This window comes from Anopheles funestus, chromosome 3RL (genome assembly GCF_943734845.2).
Source record: "Anopheles funestus chromosome 3RL, idAnoFuneDA-416_04, whole genome shotgun sequence".
Lineage (NCBI taxonomy): Eukaryota > Metazoa > Arthropoda > Insecta > Diptera > Culicidae > Anopheles > Anopheles funestus.
Window position 1 is genome coordinate 35,785,400 of NC_064599.1, and position 17,929 is coordinate 35,803,328.

At 42.6% G+C, this 17,929-nt stretch overlaps 1 protein-coding gene across 2 annotated transcripts in view; it reads right to left on the reverse strand.

Moving 5' to 3' along the window:
* Positions 1-17,929, reverse strand: part of LOC125769381 (ecdysone-induced protein 78C) — a 28,374-nt gene extending 10,445 nt beyond the window's left edge. Inside the window, exons 1-3 of one of the 2 annotated variants that reach the window (XM_049438099.1) lie at positions 16,672-17,929; positions 15,970-16,196; positions 1,675-1,941 (exon numbers count right to left, since the gene is read on the reverse strand). In XM_049438099.1, coding sequence (XP_049294056.1) covers positions 1,675-1,941; positions 15,970-16,196; positions 16,672-16,715 — 538 coding nt within the window. In that variant the 5' untranslated portion in view covers positions 16,716-17,929. Of the gene's footprint in view, positions 1-1,674; positions 1,942-8,361; positions 11,475-15,969; positions 16,197-16,671 lie in introns of those variants that run through there. The other variant, XM_049438098.1, reaches the window with a different exon arrangement.

Here is a 17,929-nt window from a genome sequence, read left to right on the forward strand (position 1 = left end):
ACTGGTTCACATCGTGCCAGCGTGCAAATCAATAATAGCTACGTTTTGTTTTCGGTTCAGCAACATTGGCCATGTGGACAGGACCTTTTCTTCTCGGTTTTGGAGGAGAAAGAAAGATAAAAAGCAAAAACTTCCTGGTAGCAATCGACCCGTTCCTAACTAAGTGGGACTGGGCCTTCCGTTACTGGTACCTCTGAAGGCCCGAAAAGCTGGTGAAAATTATGCTGAGAAAATAGCAAGGAGAACACGGGATGGGCTAAAACAAAAACAACCGCAACCAAACGGAACAAAACCGGTGTGCAATTGCAGTCCTAACCTTTGGCAGTTTGGGGCGCTCTTGCATCAACAACCGTCCAGGCAGCAGCATTGGATTATCTCGGGTGGCTCATCGTGCAAGAGTGCATTCGCCTTTTGTCGGTAGCCGAGCGTAGCACCAAGCTTCCGAAAGAGCCAACAGATACGGCCACTGTAGCGGTTGGTGACTGTAGACCACCTTCAACATTTGGTCCGCTGCTCAGCTTCATCTCAGCATCTGCCTGTGACTAACTTTACGTGGACAAGCAGTAAAAAAAACAACAAAACTAAACTTTCTCATCCTTTATTCCATTTGCTAAAAAGCGACAGGAGAAATTATTCGCTGTAAAACAACAAAAACATACATAGTACAATTCCACTTACATACTGTTTTCGAAACGATTGGAGAAAAACTCTTAAACAAATGTCGCATGTGCATCGGTCCGGATGCAATAGGGGTGGGTTAGGAAAAATTGAAAGTTCGAACGCAAACAACGCATTGGGGAGGCTACACCAACTACAGCTCATACGTAGAAAAAAAAGGTGGAATTTCAAGTTTTTCGGGTTCAGCTTTCCCGGGTTTCCTCCCACTCATGGGGACAAGAAGTTTGCGGATTTCTAGCCGGTTGCGTCATGCTTTGCAACTCTCACTCTCGAGATAAACACGTTGTTCGTGTGTGAGGGGAAAAAAGTATGAATGGAATGATCTATTTCGAAGGAATGTGTGTGTTAAATATTTGATCAACAAAATTTGAACGAAATTTTTTTCAAACATACTAAAGAAAATGCATAAATCGTAGGAAATGGATTGGAAAGCTCAAGGCAACACAACTTGTTATCAAATTATTTTTTTATTCATAGACAATCCATCAAGAGAGATGACTAAAACATAATTGTTTTACGTTCGGCATGTAGTTCAAGGTATTTACTTAACTTAATATTTCACCGAAAGAATCACATTTTTCAGGCTCAATTAAAGTGAAAAACATATTTAGTATGTCTGTCAAAAGCCATATGAAGGAATTACCGCAATAGCATAAGTATGCTAGCATAGCAAATAGCATGCTAAACCACTTAACAATCACTGAAGTAGAAATAGCTCCAGGATCAACAATTGTCAACAGAATAATTTAATTCAACCTAGCTTTGAAACTCAGAAGTAAAGGATTTGTCTAGAGAACGTCAAATATTCATCATATCACCGCTTGAAGACCGTGAGGTCGTGATGGTACTTTAAGTTAAACCATCTATAGAGAGTGCCCGAGCTATAATGGCGCATCTTGGAGATTAAATGTAATTTAAACATCTGAAGGAGGATATATATGTATATCATCACAACATTAACTAAAACTCCCATTCAGAATTCCAACGGATACTTACAATCACGGCTCATGCCCACCGAAAGACATTTCTTGAAGCGACAGTACTGGCAACGGTTGCGGTTAAGCCGTATCACTAGACACTTGCCATCCCGCAGACATCGATACTCGATCTGCTTCTGTATGCTGCGCCGGAAGAAACCCTTGCAGCCCTCGCACGACGTAACACCGTAATGGTAGCCGGATGCTTTATCACCGCACACACGGCAGGCGACGAACGTTTTCGCGGTCGTCGTTGAACTCGCATCGGAACCGGCACACGGTGGGTCTGGAAGTAGCAAAAATAGGAAAATTAATTAAAAAGCAATTAGATTTAGTTTCCCGAAAAAAAATGGCGGGGAAAAAAGAATTCTGAAAATAATTTCGGACAATGGAGCTCCAATTAATCAGGTACTTCAGTTTAAAAATAACCTCTTGGATCAATTTAAAGCATTCATCCAGAGACCATTTAATTCTTGCTCCCGTTCTGTGGACACCTACTTAGGGCGTGTTTGATTAGAATGCATCTTCAGACATACATATGCATCCACTCGCCTTAAAGTGTATGCAAGTTACCAAGCACGTTCTTTCGCAGCTGGAAAAATTATTTGCCCCTTGACCGACGAACACACAGAATGGACTTTGAATATTGTTTTCCAATCCGTTGTGCGTAAATACGATCTCTAATGTACACAAGCAGGCAATGGGAAAGCTTGCTAGCGAAAAGCATAGTCCCAGAGGGATAGGTTAGGGATAATGTTGCATACATTTGCGCTGCACCAACCCATCTTCAGTTACACCACATAGGTCAATGTTACGCGAACGCAATTAGCATAGAACAGAAGGCTCCCTGTTTTTTTGTTTTTGTTTTGTAGCTCGCTTTTGCTCACACTGATCACGATCACGTATCTCTTCCGAATGGTTCCACAGATGCAGATGAAACTTCCCTTCCCAAGGGTGGTCAAATTTATTCACGCTTGGTCGCATGTATAATAGCACTCGAATGTTTACTTGATTGTATTTTAAAGATGTTTGTCGCAGGGTGTTTTGGAAAAGTGACAGAACTTTTATTCCTCCATAGAAAGGAATTTGTGGTTGTTCTATTCTTGGTTCGATAAGAGCTTTTAAGTTTGTTTTATGATAACGTAATTCGTTCTAAATAGAGCTTTAGAACCAAATAATAAAAAAAATATAGACTCCACACTGTGTACTGGGGAATATTGAATACATAGATGTCTAATCAAAATTAAAATCAATTCAGATTTCTTTAAAATAAAGATTCGTTATACCTACATATGTATATGTCATTCTCGACGTAAAAGAAATTGTCTAAATTTTTCTTGTTAAATTGTTTAAACAGTTGAGCCGCCATCTAATGGATGGCAAGAAGAACAAAATTCTATCCATTCTATCACTTTTTACAATAACCAAGCTTCACACCTCGAACATACACTCCTCACGAGCATAAGCACATCCTTGGGCTATGCGGCCATTCCTAACGCATGTGCTATTTATGTGACCATTTCTTCTCCCACCCCTTCCCAGAACCTTTCCCAATCCGATTGCATTACAATTGCAAATATTTCAATTTAAAATCCATTGATCAACACGATACAGTGAGTGTGCGATGGGCCCAGCCGTAGTATGTTGGATGTACATGTTCACGTCCAACCAGGCTGCTCGGTTTGCTGCTACTTCCTTGCTTCGGTGCGCGTTTGGCGAATTCGAGCACCATAAACGGTCCCAAAACGGCGCACGATAACCGGCTACCCGCACCGAATGGGAACGAAACCTCCGGCAGCGACGGTGGTCGCGGACCAGTTCGTTGAACTTGGTGTGCCGTTTTTGTTTTGCTCCCCGTTCGTCGGCATTTTTATGTGGAGCGAAGAAATGTGCGAGCAGTGGATGAAGGTTTTCGCATCAGAAAAACAAAAATACATTAAAGTTCTCGAGTCGGTTGGCCGTGTTTTGAGCATAGCTTGGCGAAAAGAGAGACACCGGTGCCGTACAAATGCGTGATCTCGTTCGTGGACAAAGCTGCAACATAGGTACCCCATTTCATGCCCCAAGCCTTCTACCCTCCGGACGGACATCGTCGGGCGCGATCGTTCTCCAAAGTAAAAGCTCGTGTAACTGTAACGGCCGAAACTGCAGAGCTTCGGAAGCAGCAACAACATCGGACAACGCATTGCGCTGTGGTTGCGTTCGCCTGAACGGACTGATGATCTTTCGTTTCTTCTGCATTGATTTTCCGGCGGGAATACGCAACCATCGTGTACGGCCGGTGCGGGTGCAGGAATCGTGAGGCAATGCGACAGCATGGTCGTTGTGTAATACCACGTACTGCACTTTGGCAGGAAAGCAAACGGACGGCGAGGACCTGCAGTAGGTTGTGCCGATTTACTTGCAATGCTGATTGGCCCGATTGTCGTATGAAAAATTAGAAGTGTAATGTAATATGTAATGAAATTACTTATCCTTATACTTATTTTTGAAGAAATTAAAAAAAACTATTGATATATGCAGTTACATTGATAAAACTAATAATTATTTTTATGATTTCTGTTCGCACAGTATTAAACGAACATTTGTAAAAAATGATTTTTTCGATATGAATTATCGTTCAAAAATTCGTTCTCACTTTATGATTTTTTTTTAATAAAAAACAATAAAACAAATTAAATCTCTGTAACGCTACGAATTAACCCTACAATCAATGAACATATCTAATAAGAAACATATCTAACTGATTAACTAAAAGTTTTTTTCAAAAATACACATAGTTCTACGCCATCGTGAATCACATAAATAGATATATAGAACAATTTTGTTCAAAGACCTGACGAGTTCTTCCACAAAAATAATTAGGGTGTTGAGGCAAAATTTTAATTTTTGATATTTTTTTCAACACACGATTTTTTTATTGTTTTGGTTCCAACGATATTTGCCTCAGTGCTGAAGATAATATTTATCCACATAATTTTCCCGCGTTAAAATACACTTTTCATTACATCAATCAAACGTTTCTCCAAACGAAATCGTGTTCAAGTAGTACAAGCTCTCGTTACTGTTACAAATCCGTTGTAATATTCTTAACACTAGCACGAGTTATACTCTACTTAAAAAGCAATAAACAATATACAATTATTCCAATAAAAAACAATATACAATATATATAATTCCTATCAATGTAAGTTCATCCAACATTGTTTTTTTTTCTATCTGTTCTATTGTTTCTTTTGTTCTAAAAAACAAAACGCCGGATAGTGAGGAACTGTATCAAAATTTTAGCAAATCTTTAAAAAGGGCCATTAAAAACTGAACTCTGCAAGGTATTCCAGCGTACAGCGAAAAACCATCCCGTTGACCGTTTGCTTCTTTCATTCGTTTGAATGTTCCACCGTACATCCATCAACCGGCCAAAGCTTTCTAGGTGACCTACGGCAACATACCGAACGAATGGCTCGATCGCGATCACGAGAACGAAGGGAATTATACTTATTAATAAACTCATAAATGTATAACGGTACACCGCTCTCCTAAATGTAACAATACGCAACGAACGCAGCATAAGGGAATGGGGCAACAAAACCTAGAAAAGAAAGCATCGGCGAAAGAAATTTGCAAAAAAAAAAAAAACGTTCCTACAGCATTTTGCGGAAACACCATGGACACGGTGTGCTAGAGATATTCATCAACATCATCAGGCCGACGTCTTTCACGGTGTGTACACGGCGCGTATACGCTCCGAGTCACACGTCCACCTCCACAATCGTCATCGACGCAAAAGGGGGATATATATAAAAAAAAAAACAAACAAACACAACAAGGTGAACTTCGTCTTCTTCGGTCAGAGAAAAGTGATTGAGAATGAGGTTAGAGATGGAAGAGACAGCCGAACAAGAAAAAAAACACACATGTACTCAATCACAAAGCGTCTTTGGTTTAGCTTCTAGGCATCGCTTAACCTCTCCTTAACCGCCTAAGCTAAACAAGTCTTACGACACGCGGCCACGACCCATCACATGATATTGGTGGCATCTTTTTATATGCCCTCCGGGCACAAGATCGTACCTCGCTGCGAAGCCTTTCCACTGATAGAAGCAGAATCTTCAACACTACAGCATAAGGCTTTCAGCCCTGTTTTTTTCGTGCCATTCAGAACTCACTATAGGGAGCCCGGTTCATTGTACATTAAATCTAGTGACAAGTAAGTCGGTGGAAGAGAACGCAAACGAAACTTTGGATCGGTTTTATTTTTGTTATTTCCTATCGCTCTGTACCAATTCCGCGCCATTGCCTTCTCCAGATCGCTTGGGGATGACTTTGATTGCGACGTACACACACGCACCATCCAAACATAGTTCGCGAAATGAACAAAGCCACTACAGGAGAAGAATCTTTGCTCTTGTGGCAATAGTAAAACTAGCGACATAAAAAATTCCGCTCATTCGCATCTGGTCCGAAACATTTGACTTTTTTGGGGGAGAAGAAGGCATTGTACCGATTGGCACGATCAAACCCCCAAGAACCCGTTCCGCGGTATGATGGTTTGACGGAGAGTCTCCGGTCTCCGTGACCCCTTAGCCGTGTTGCTTCCCAGGCCCACAACGCCACTGCTGTCCCGTTAAGCGTTCGATCTAACAACGAATCGATCAGCGGTTTGTGTGCTGTGTGTTCGTCGTTCCCCATTCGCGCGATATCATCGTGATCCAATCAGCACAAGTCATAATTAATGAGCTATGCTCATGTACGAATTCTGACAGCAGCAGCCAGAGGGCAACCATTTCCTTTCGGCCATCAGATCCGCACATACACACATATTCGGGCGGGTTCGTCGTCTGCGTTGTTATTATTCGTACGCGTGTTTTTTTGTTTCTAGGTTTTTGTTTTGTTTTTTTTAGTGCTGTGCCTATTTCCCTGATGAACGTGCGCTTCTTTCCTTGTCACTTGTTAACGTATCCGAAAACGGCTTCTTTCGCTGACGTAAAGCTTTCTTACCAAGCGCATGCCACATTAGTGTCCATTCGAGCAACCCAGATTACCTAATGGGGCTTACGAATTCCGTGCGTTTCATTAGTCTCAATCAGGTCGGATGGCAATGGCTGTGAATCTTCACGATCATACAAGCGTTTAGCATGGAAAACAATCAGATGTACGGCACAAATACCAAAATTCGAACCAGGCGTAGAGTAGGAACGAAACTCGTCCAACACTGCTTGCGGTCCATGGGAACAAAAGTGGAAGGCGAACGGTTTTTCGCGACCGCTGACCGCTAAATTTCGTATGCAGCTCCGATGCTGCACGTGAATTAGCATCGCTTCATTCAGGTCTGACATTGGTACGGGTGTACACGTATTTCTTCCTTTATCCAATTTACTCACCATAAACTATGCAACTCTGCTTTACTGTGTGCTCTAGTGTTCCGAGTGATGTTGGAGTAACGGATGTCAAACCCCACTTCCCATGTTTCAGCACACTTGCCCAAAATGGGGTTTTTTGTCCAAAAATTTCGAGTGCAAATCTCGAACGAATTTTCATCTGCTCGCAATCTTTACCGCACTTGATAGTCATTTTATGCAGCTGGTTTTTCTCCCGAATGAATGCTCCTAACCGTGATTTTTTTTTGTAAGAAGGTGTGTATCTTCCGTGATATTAGTCATGCACATAAATTGACACGATCCGTGCGGAAAGTGCGCAGAAGCCGAATTTTAAGTCCGTACGATCGAAACCATTGTACCGAAGTGACCAAAAATTTGTTATTTCTTGCGTATTTGGGGTTCTGTAATTTTGGTTATTGCTGACAGGGCATTTATGCATGCATCAGGGCGAACTTTACAGCGAAGTAGACAAGTTCAAGCCGAAGTTCAAGAGTTCATCTTTTGCGTTTTGTCCTTTTGTATGTCCATGAATGACCGACCGTTTTTTGGTACAATTTAGAAATGAACAGATTAAGCATGAGACGAGATTTTTTGTAGCTCCCCAATGAGACAACTAGGAGTTAATAATCCAATAATATGTGTGGCATATCTCGAGGGGGTCAGCGTGCTACAGAATAACATATTTTAAAGCTGTAGTATTACAAAGTGATCATGCTCAAAAGTGCTCATTAAAACGATTTATTAAGGCAATATACAGTGACCAGTTATAGGACCTGTTTGATAGAAAAATTCATCAATAATTTTCCATATAATGAATTATAATGGCTGATTCTTTGCACATCGTGTTACATCAAATGCTTCGATCGATGTTATTATCTCATCCCAGTTCAAATAAATTGTATGTTTGAATAATTATTGTCTCTTCTTCTATGTTTAACGACCATGCAGGTCATGCTGTCCATTTCTGGTTTACTAGACTAATTTTTACCACGTAGCCGGATAGTCAGTCCTTGCCACGGGTTAACGGTCCGGATGGGATTTGATGCCAGGTCCTATCGTGTGGAGCTGGCGCCATTTACAACATACAGCACCGGACCGCAGTCCCAAATATTATATTGGTAAAATTTATAAAATCTTATTTTAGCATCCAAATAAAGAATATTAAAATAAACTCAGTAAAGCTCTATTGTTTGAGACATCCTTTTCACAGCATTAAGTTGGATTGGACTTGTATATCGAAACTATTGAGAATTTGCTGGAATGATATGTACTGAAATATACAGAAAAGATCTTTTGTTTAAAACCCCAATCGAAATACTTGATCTTACCTGCTCGTACTCCAGCACATGATCTCTGAACGCCACCGTCATAGCTCGACGAGGATACTTTCGTCCTTTCCACAACGGTGTGTGCCGTCGAACTGATCAGTACACAGTTACCAGACCCGACCGCAGGCATTAGGCCACTACCGGTTGAATTGCTTCCGTTTATGTGCTGTCTCGAGCTCGGTAATATCCCCAGTCCGGTTCTTGTAGAATTGCACACCGGACTGGGTGGTGTGTCTCGGGCGGGCGACTCGCTCGACTCATGATCACTGAAGCCGCTCTGCGTATTCGAGTCTTCCGGTGTGTCGAAAAAGTGCAAATTAAACTCTGACCCGGCATCAAAGTTTACCTCCGCCAGGTCCTCGTCGATTTTGGCCAGACTCGGGCTAAGCCCGGTACCGGACGGATCGAGCGAATAGATATCCATGCTTTCTCCCGCTATTACACAAATATATAAAAAAAAGGCACAAAAGACCACTCACAAACGCACTGACAGTATCACTAGCACACCATCCCGTCCGGTGGCAGACGGTGTACAATTAACTAACCTTGTAACTAGTAAACTTGGGGCACTGGGTAACATGGCACTTGGGTTTCGCAAGGAAAGATTTACAGCTTTCGTGCGCTCGCTTGTTGAATTTTCACATCGCTACGCTAAACCGTGTCACGTCGATCCATCGAATGGGTGAACAACGGATTCACCACGCACAGACCATGCACGCGACATCCAAACAACGAACCAAAACTCTTTCGAATCGGGGCGGGGAAGCGAATGGAGCAAAGCAACCGAACGAAAAAGCTCGCCCAGAACTCGTTACGCTTCGGTACGATCGTCAGCGCTGCGCGTATCCATTCTGGCGAGAATCTTAACGCATACTGGCCGCGCTGGTAGAAAGGTAAACAGTCAACATGTTCCCGGTTGGATGAACCCCATTTGCAGACCACAAGAACCGCTCCGAACCAGCGAGAGAGTGTACGTTCGCAATGCTCACGGTCGGGGCAACGGCATACTTATACAAGGGATGGTAACCTGGCGGGAACTCTTTCAGAATGGAAGAGATGCGCCTTTACCGTTTGTGTATGGCTATCGGTGTTCAAATACGATCTTTGGAGAGCGTTCCGCAGCATACAGAAAGAAAGTATGTGAATGCTGGATGGTCCAGAAGGGTGATATGTTTTTTTTTCTCTCGGATGAGTGCGTTGTCCCATCGATGGAGAGATTCACAAAGTGTCGCTACTGCAACGTGCATATGCAAAATTGGTACTATTGTTAGCAACAACGGAGTAGAACGACAGAACTTCGGAAAAATAACTTCTGAATATTTGTCGATCATTACAGATGCTGGTCCGGAAGATGAAAAATTGGGAAGAGTTTTTATTTTAGAACATAGCGCTATTTGTAACAGTTGATAAAATTTGAAAAAAAAAACACTCACACACAATTACGAAAATCAGAATTATCAAATTAGAGTATAAAATTACATTTTACATAAACTACTTCAACTCGAAATCTTATAACAACTTGAGCACAAAATGATTTTTTTTGCATTTTTGAACATATTTTTACTGCTCTACATAGCTATTTGAAAAATGCTTTTATTTAAATTTACTTTCATTATTTGTACTCATTTATACTTTCATTAAATCTTTCAATACTAAATGGATTGCACAATGCAACTAACAAATTAAAGTGCGTTATAATCAATTTAACAGACAATTAGATAAGAGGTATCAAGATTAGTAAGGGTAATTTCGTCTCCAAATTCGACTCCACAAACAGATGCTCGAGTGTCACAGAACCCTTCTCCAACGGGCAGTAGGAACGGGTACTAAATAAATCAGTTACGCCACTGTCGATCACCTGCCCAACCTACTGACGGTCTTCCTTCGTTAATCTGCTCAAGAAACAGCATCCGACCTCTCCCGTTCGCAAGGGAATCTTCTTCAACGATCAAGTTCAATGCTGCACCGAGCACAGCTTTAAAGTCAACACCGTGCCAAAACCTACCCCGATGGGCGGGCACACATAAATCGCCAAAGAATGAACGATGCAACAACCGTGGCAGTGGTGGGCAATCGGAAAAGTGCACTCACGTTCGGTGCACGCGAATGACCGGGCTTAATGCAACCGGTGCCCCGTGCCCGGCAAACCCCGGGATGGGATTGCGGTCATCGAACGCGGGCACAAATGGCTCGTGCAGGATAAGCGGAAGGAATTGCATCTTCCCAGAATTGAATGCATCGAGGGAGTTCCTACTTCATTGGGTGAGATGTAGCATCGTTAAGCCAACTCGAATGTGTATCGCTTCAGGTGAGCATAAAACGAAACGCTTGCGCGAACCTTTTCCGCAGCCGATTTTCATCCGTTTTGCGTGTACACACAGCGATCGAATCTTCGCACACACGCACCGGACTGATAAAACTGGGCGCGTGTGCGCCTGCTGGAAGCTGTGCCGATGATGGTTTCGGGCGGCATGAGGATGCCATGGCAAAGACCATGGTTGCGGGATGATGACAAAACCGACAAACGCACAGTTACGGCATTGGGTGATGATGGGTTCGAAACTAGGAATGGGACGACACGAGGAAACAAACAGCATAAACGGGCGATGCTTATAAATGGGTACACAAACAAAACGTAAAAAAAAATACATAACGTATTCCATTCCGTGGCGGTGTGGCTCTGCTTGCAAGAACACACTGAATGTTTTGTAAAACTGGCAGGCGAGCGAAAGAGCCAACAGTGGGAGGGAAAGAGATAAAAAAAAACACCGGGAAGATCGGTCACTGACCCCCCCAGTGGGTGCTTAGCGGGATGCGATTCGATTTTTCTTTTTCCCGCTCTCTATCTAGATAGAAGTAAACAATGAGATTTACCACTCTTATCAGACAGTTAACAATCTCATCTGTTTATTACACAAATCTAAATAATAGATTATATTTTTTTCACTTTTTAAATTCGTTTTAGTATCTCCAGCATCCCTCCTTTGCACAAACTTCGCAAAAAAAGCTGCTGACATTTGACAGGAGTTTTGCCAACAACGCTTTTTTGTGTTGTAAAAGTTTACTAGCGCAAAAAATTTAAAATTATCCTGAAGTGAAAGCCAATTAAATGGGTAAACGATAGATTTGTTTTGGATAAATTGTGTAAGTTAAAATTCGCTTTCAATTTTGCCGAAAGATGCTACAGCCCACAAGGATACACAGGACAAACAGACTCAACGTTGCTCAAAGTTGATTGATCATGAAATCGGAGTGTACCATGCCGATAAAGTGGGGGCGAACCAAATATACGCTAGACAGAAGGCTTTTCTTTGAATTGTTTGCACGAAAGTTAACATAAAGAACCCAAAAACTGTCTCCTTAATATTCCTATCCGTTCCATTAGGTCTCATCCAGGTGGGTGGAACTATTGTGCACATGTGGGAACAGGAGAAAGTCCACAAGGAAGCGTTAGATCGGTTAATCAACAAGTATCGAGTCTGATCGATGGGCCTGCTACCATTTTGAACGCGACAGGATTTACACTTGGTGCCAGAACAGCACTGCTGAGTGAGAAATACGCCATGGCGTGTACGGTTGCTGGTGGATATGTAATTTTTGAATATTACTATGATCGGCTCATCTCAAGTTGGTGAACGATCCGATCTTCACCGACAATTCACCGACCGGGATGAGGCATCACGATACAGGACGAGAATATGTTACAGAACAGGCCCCGATCTCGATGTAATTAAGTTGGGGTGCCGTACAGCGATCAAGATTGCAGAGAAGGTGTAAATACTTCATGACGATCTTGTCCATTTAGAGCTATGTTCCATGTATGTTCCATGCAAAATATTTGCTGTTTTTATCGTGTATACTAAGCAGACAATTTGGGCATGTTGCAGCATTCTGACTAAGAGCTTAGATCTAACTGAATGTACATCATGTATACACTCTATCATTGGAATCAATTTTCCGAGTCCAGTAATTGCTATACTTAAACAGGAAAGCTTAAGAAATGCTGCACTAGCTGGTAGAGGATCGCTAACTTCTGCTGAATCGAGTGATCATAAAAGTGATAAATGTAAATCACCACACACGATTTACTGCGGCCATAAAGGAACATGCACAACTCTCCACCGTAGCTAAAGCGAAAGTATCATGAAGCATCCGTTTTATTGCACGAGATAATCCGGGCAGCTGATATTGCCAAAGCTGGAAGCTTTTGACGGATGATCGCGGGAGAAAATCCATCGCAAGGGAAGTTTATAGTGTCAACCATCCCATTTTGCATATCACATTCGTGCCACAGACGGAGGTTCCAAAGCTCCACCAAAAAGACGTCACAATCCATCCTGAAATGACAGTTGCGCTTGTCATCATCGTTCTAGAGGCATTGGTCGAATAGTTTTTGTAGTGGAAAAAAAACCATCCTCCTATCGTTAAAATAGAATGAAGCACAGGCACAAAAAAGGAAAAAGCGTCCATTACATTATTTGATAATTCATGCTTCATTTGCAGAGCCCCGTAACGATAATGCTTCAACCATCGCCTCGTCGGTTCCGCGTGGAAGACTTTCTGTTCAACAAATGTGAACGCCTTGTAATCCATTTAATACGCTCTTTAACCTGAATACCTGATGCACACACGCCGGTATTTTGGTATCAAGATTTGAGAAGAAGACGTCTTAGAAGAACTGATGGATTATTCGTGCCTTTACCAGACCAGAACCAATAAATCACAAAATCCCCACACTCATGCCGGGGAATCAACCAATTACTGTGGCGGTCCTTTGGGAGATGATAAGAATGCGCATATCAAATTCGTGCAAAACTCGTGGGAAAATCGACCAAGGGCCATTGACCCGCGGACAGAATGCGAACCACCCCATCAGAATACGCTCATGCGTAAGTACGTGCGAACGCGTAAGGTTAGTTAGAAGGGTTAGAAACAAGAAGCAGGGTAGAATCGATTCGCGCGGCCTGGAAGGTGGTAGTAGCGATCACCGTGTGCCATCGTGCCGTTCGCGATCGTGTGTCCGTGCGTAATGAGGCTTAACGCGCGCGAAGAAAGGTGAACGAACTTTGCGGGCCCATCGCAGGCATCGTCTTCGCCGTTGTGTCGTTGCCGTCGCCCGTCATCGCCCTTTTGCCTTTTGGTGCTTTCTTTCTGCTGCTGCTGCTCTCTTCCGTATTCTGTCTTTATTTTTATTATTTTTGGAACGATTCTCCCGGCTGCTGGGTCTTGCGCATTCGGAGCCACTATTTTTTTCTCCTTCTCCTTTTATTGGGCTCTTCACCGTTTAATCGTTTCTTTGCACCTTTCTCCACACGCGAGAGCAAAGATGTTAAGATTTTTTGTTGTTGTTGTCTCGTATCTTTTGGTGTTGTTTCGCTTAACTTTACTATTCCTGCGTCCCGCATCCACCCGCAGAGCACCCAGACTGTCGGACAATTAAAATTTAAAAGAACGAAAAGAGCGCAACGCAATGTTTGACATCTTGATAAGGGAAGAATGGGCCGTTACGAATCGATCTTTGGCGATCGACAAAGGTTTAAGGGATACGATGTGTAGCAAATCTGGAAAGTTGGAAGATGGACATAGTTTGAATGGAAGAAAGTGTACGAAGGTGGATGGAATAACAGCTTTTGCAATAACAATTCTCGTTCCATCGAGCGAGGTATACACATCGCGTCGAAATGTTTGCCAAATTATGCGGCAGATCACATTTTCAACGCACGAAGGCAAAAGTGTCAGCGAAGCGGTGTGTATCCAAAGCTGAACCACAAAAGAGAATGATGAAAAATCGGCACAGGCCAAAGCTTGGCAAAACGATCCATTTTACCATGGCGTAGCGGAGTGTCGCAATTATACGACGGTGCTCATTTCGTTTGCTACATTTAGCTAATTAACTGCTATATAATGAGACTTATTTTGTGATTACTTCCAGAAGCGTGGTTGGTAAATGTATCAAAAAACTGTTTAAAATAGCACAACTTAAAGCAATGGGGTTTTTTATGCTTAATATACAGTTTATGAAACAATTGGTAAATTTTGTATTTTGCAAATCAGTTGCCAAGTTGAATACAAATAATATCCATAATAGTATGAATAATATGAAGTTGGAGACATTTTGTTGTTGACAACCATTTTGCGGATTTTGCTTTCAGCGCTTCTTTTTGGCAATAATTTACTTAAACACTTTTGGTGGTCCGGTGTTATTCTCATTAAGTGAACATGACGGTCCAGTTTAATAAGCCGTAGCTCAACGTTCATTGAGTAGATTGGTTCAGCTAACCGCTCTTAGAGTGATTTATTTATTGACCTTTTTATTTGGATCCCGAATACTTTAAAGCACTTTTGTCCCGATTTTGGATTGAAAACCTTTGCTTACTGGAACTGTATATTAAAGCAGAGTAGAGCCTGTAGAAGATCATTTTCTAAAAGTTAATGATGAATCGTTTTTATTAGCAACATTGTTTTGCTCGATTAGAACGGACTGGCCGTATCAAGACTTATTTTACCACGTAGCAGGATAGTCAATCCATACTACCGAGAGACGGTCCGGACGGAATTTGATCCCCAGTCCTGCCGTGTGGGCCGGCGCCGTATATCACATGAACCACCGCGCCGCGCCATATGAGAAATAATTGTTGTTTACAGTTTTTCAAGTTTCTTCATCTGGTATCTTACGATCACGTCTTATCAATTGAATTCAATGAGCTTTAAAGTTGTGGAATATGTTTTCGTCTTGCTCTCTATCTCATCTCCTGCTACTTGGTGCTATAACTTTAGAAAATATTGATCCATATTTTCTGTCTCTTCTTAACATTTTAAACCGTCGTCTAGATAATCATGCACTCTTGAAGGGATCGAACACCGTTCCTAACGAAATGAGATTCCCATCAGCAACTCAACCGCTGGGAGTTGCGTCTCCAGAATTGGGAATCGTTGTTGATAGGAGGTCTTATTCTCTATTTATATATCCGTATAGTTCATATAGTATATTAGAATAGTCTGTTAGTATATTCACACTTGATCTACAATATCTAGCGATACTTTTCCGCTTTGTGATTTTTGTCTGCTGTAGGAATTCTTTAAATCGCTCATAATCGAGCATTGTCGCCTGCCAATTAAAAGTCCCAGCTTTTCTGGTGGATGCATCGGCATTATTACACTATTTCAGTTTTGCCATGCTATGCCTTTGTTCAAGTGGACGGCATTAAAAGACCTTAAAAGGCGTGTCTTCGAGTGTCATTCCACTAACGTGATCAGCTCAGCGGAGAAGAGTCAGCCAAAATACGTAGCACGATAAGGAGTCATCTCATATAGCTCATAATGACTTCCACATATACGAAGTCCTTCTCTGCATTTTCATCTCTAGCACAACTAAGCGATTTCGTAAAATTGGGAAAAAATCCTTATCTCTGAGGCGTTTCTACTATAAATATCCTTAAAACTTTGGAGGATATATATAACCTTTTATATGTAAAATGGAATTGAACCAGCGAAGTCTTCCCAGTGTACTAATTAGACATGCTTATCTGATGAAGTATAATTTTAGAACTCAACGTACCAGCCAGACCTAATAGTTTATGCTCAGTAATGTATCCGCTTTCCACTTACCTTCATTTTTAAGATCATCCAAACTTGAAATCGACGATTCGGTTGCCGTGTTGATGTAGCCCGGGGATGAAACCGTCTCATCTGCCGAACCGACACTGCACGTCGAGGATACTTCACCGACATTAACAGTGCTGCAGCTACTATTTCCGCCGGCCTGAACCGTACCGTGCCCTACCAGGCTGGCCGTGTTGTGCAGAAGGGTCGTAGTCGAGGAAGCAATTGCCGAGCTGCATTGGGTAAGAATTAACCAGATATCAGCAAGCAAAGAACGATAAAACAGAAGATTAAAATTAGCGCCAAAGGATGGACAGTTAAAAATGTAGATAAACAAAAAAAAATGAGGTCCCGTGAAAAAGAGCGGATTTTAACCCGGATGGGGGAGAAAGGCATATAATGTCACACTATCTTCTCGTCCGTCTCGATCCTTGGTTCTTTTTCCTCTACGAATTGCACTGACCCCTTCCCTTTTGACCGTTCTCCTGTTGGCCGCTTGAGTTTTTTTTTTGCTACCGAACTGGACGAACTCGCCAGCAACAGAAACAAAGAAATCGTTGACCTATATTCAGCTGATCAAACCAGTGCAAACGGGAAATGACTTTTAGCACCGGGAAAATGGGGTCAGCACCGGTGCGAATGCCTGCTAACCGCTTCGTTGGTAATGTTGTTGCAAATGCAGCCGCTTCAAGCAATTGGTATCCGTACCTTTCCGAGCTGTTCGAGTTGTTGGAGAACAGCGAATGTTCCATCTGCTTCGCGTCCCGGTTCCCGGGGAATATTTTTATTCGTAGTTAAAAAACACACACATACACTTCACATTTCGGTACTTCCGGGACACTCAATGCTGTACGTTCGGACTTTTGGTCTGGATTGATATTAAACACACGGTAGCAATGTATGGCAACCTGTAGTTATTATCTAATCATCACATGCTGCACTTCACTGTCTTCGACGACGCACAACAAACACATCACAACACCGCAGGAAGTTCAATCGAAATCACACAACGCACTAAGGAAGGAACATGTCACCAGCGAGCGTGCGAGCGAGTGAGCGCCGTGGTGTGTGCGTACTCGGGAACGTGCGAACCAGGACGACGATTTGCCGTGCCAGCCAAAACACTTGACATCCTTTTCCGCGTTCTTTCGAGTGGTTCTTCTTATGCTGCACACTACCACAATGACGGGAGCAGCACGCAAAGCCGCCTTCGATGAAGTTGCCCACTGCCAGTCCGGGAGAGGTTTCTGTGTGTTGGCAGGCTTCCTGTATGTACTTGCAAGTGAGCAGACCCATATGCTCGGGACATTTTCTTACCGGTGCAAAAGGGCACCACTTTGCTCTCCACTGGAGCCTGCAACTTTCGGACAGGTGTGCGAATCGCAGTAGCTTTGCGGGCTACTCTAGCCCTATCCCATGGTTATGGGATGGTGTTGTTTCTTTTTTATATGTTTCACAGCCTACTGGAGGAAACCAATGGCTACCTGCATTACGCCCGGTTTTCCGTTACTGCACGGAGTTAATTATCCGGGTATGGTCCTTCGGTCGGTCGGATTCTTCCTTCCCCGCGACGCATGACATTGGGTATCCTCTCGACAGAGGGATCTCTCTCTCTCTCTCTTCCTTTCTCTCTCGCGTACGTGAAGTGTTCCCGCGAAAGGGACTTCGTGATGCATGGGAGAGAAAGAAAGAGCATAAACTGCGTAAACTTTGTTCAATCGCTATAGAACCACCAAGCAGGAAGTGCACCGCGAAATGTTACTGCAGGTCATGGACACACTGCCTTACATTGTGTACGAGAGCGCGAGAGCATGTACCGAAAATCGGGAGCACTGCACTTATTGGAAGGTGTTGCAAGTTGAGAAATTAGCAAAGAGATGCACTTTGCAATACAAAATTGAACAACAAAACAAGCAGAAACGGGGTCTTAGCAAAGAAATTGATTGATTGATCTAGAAAATCTCGA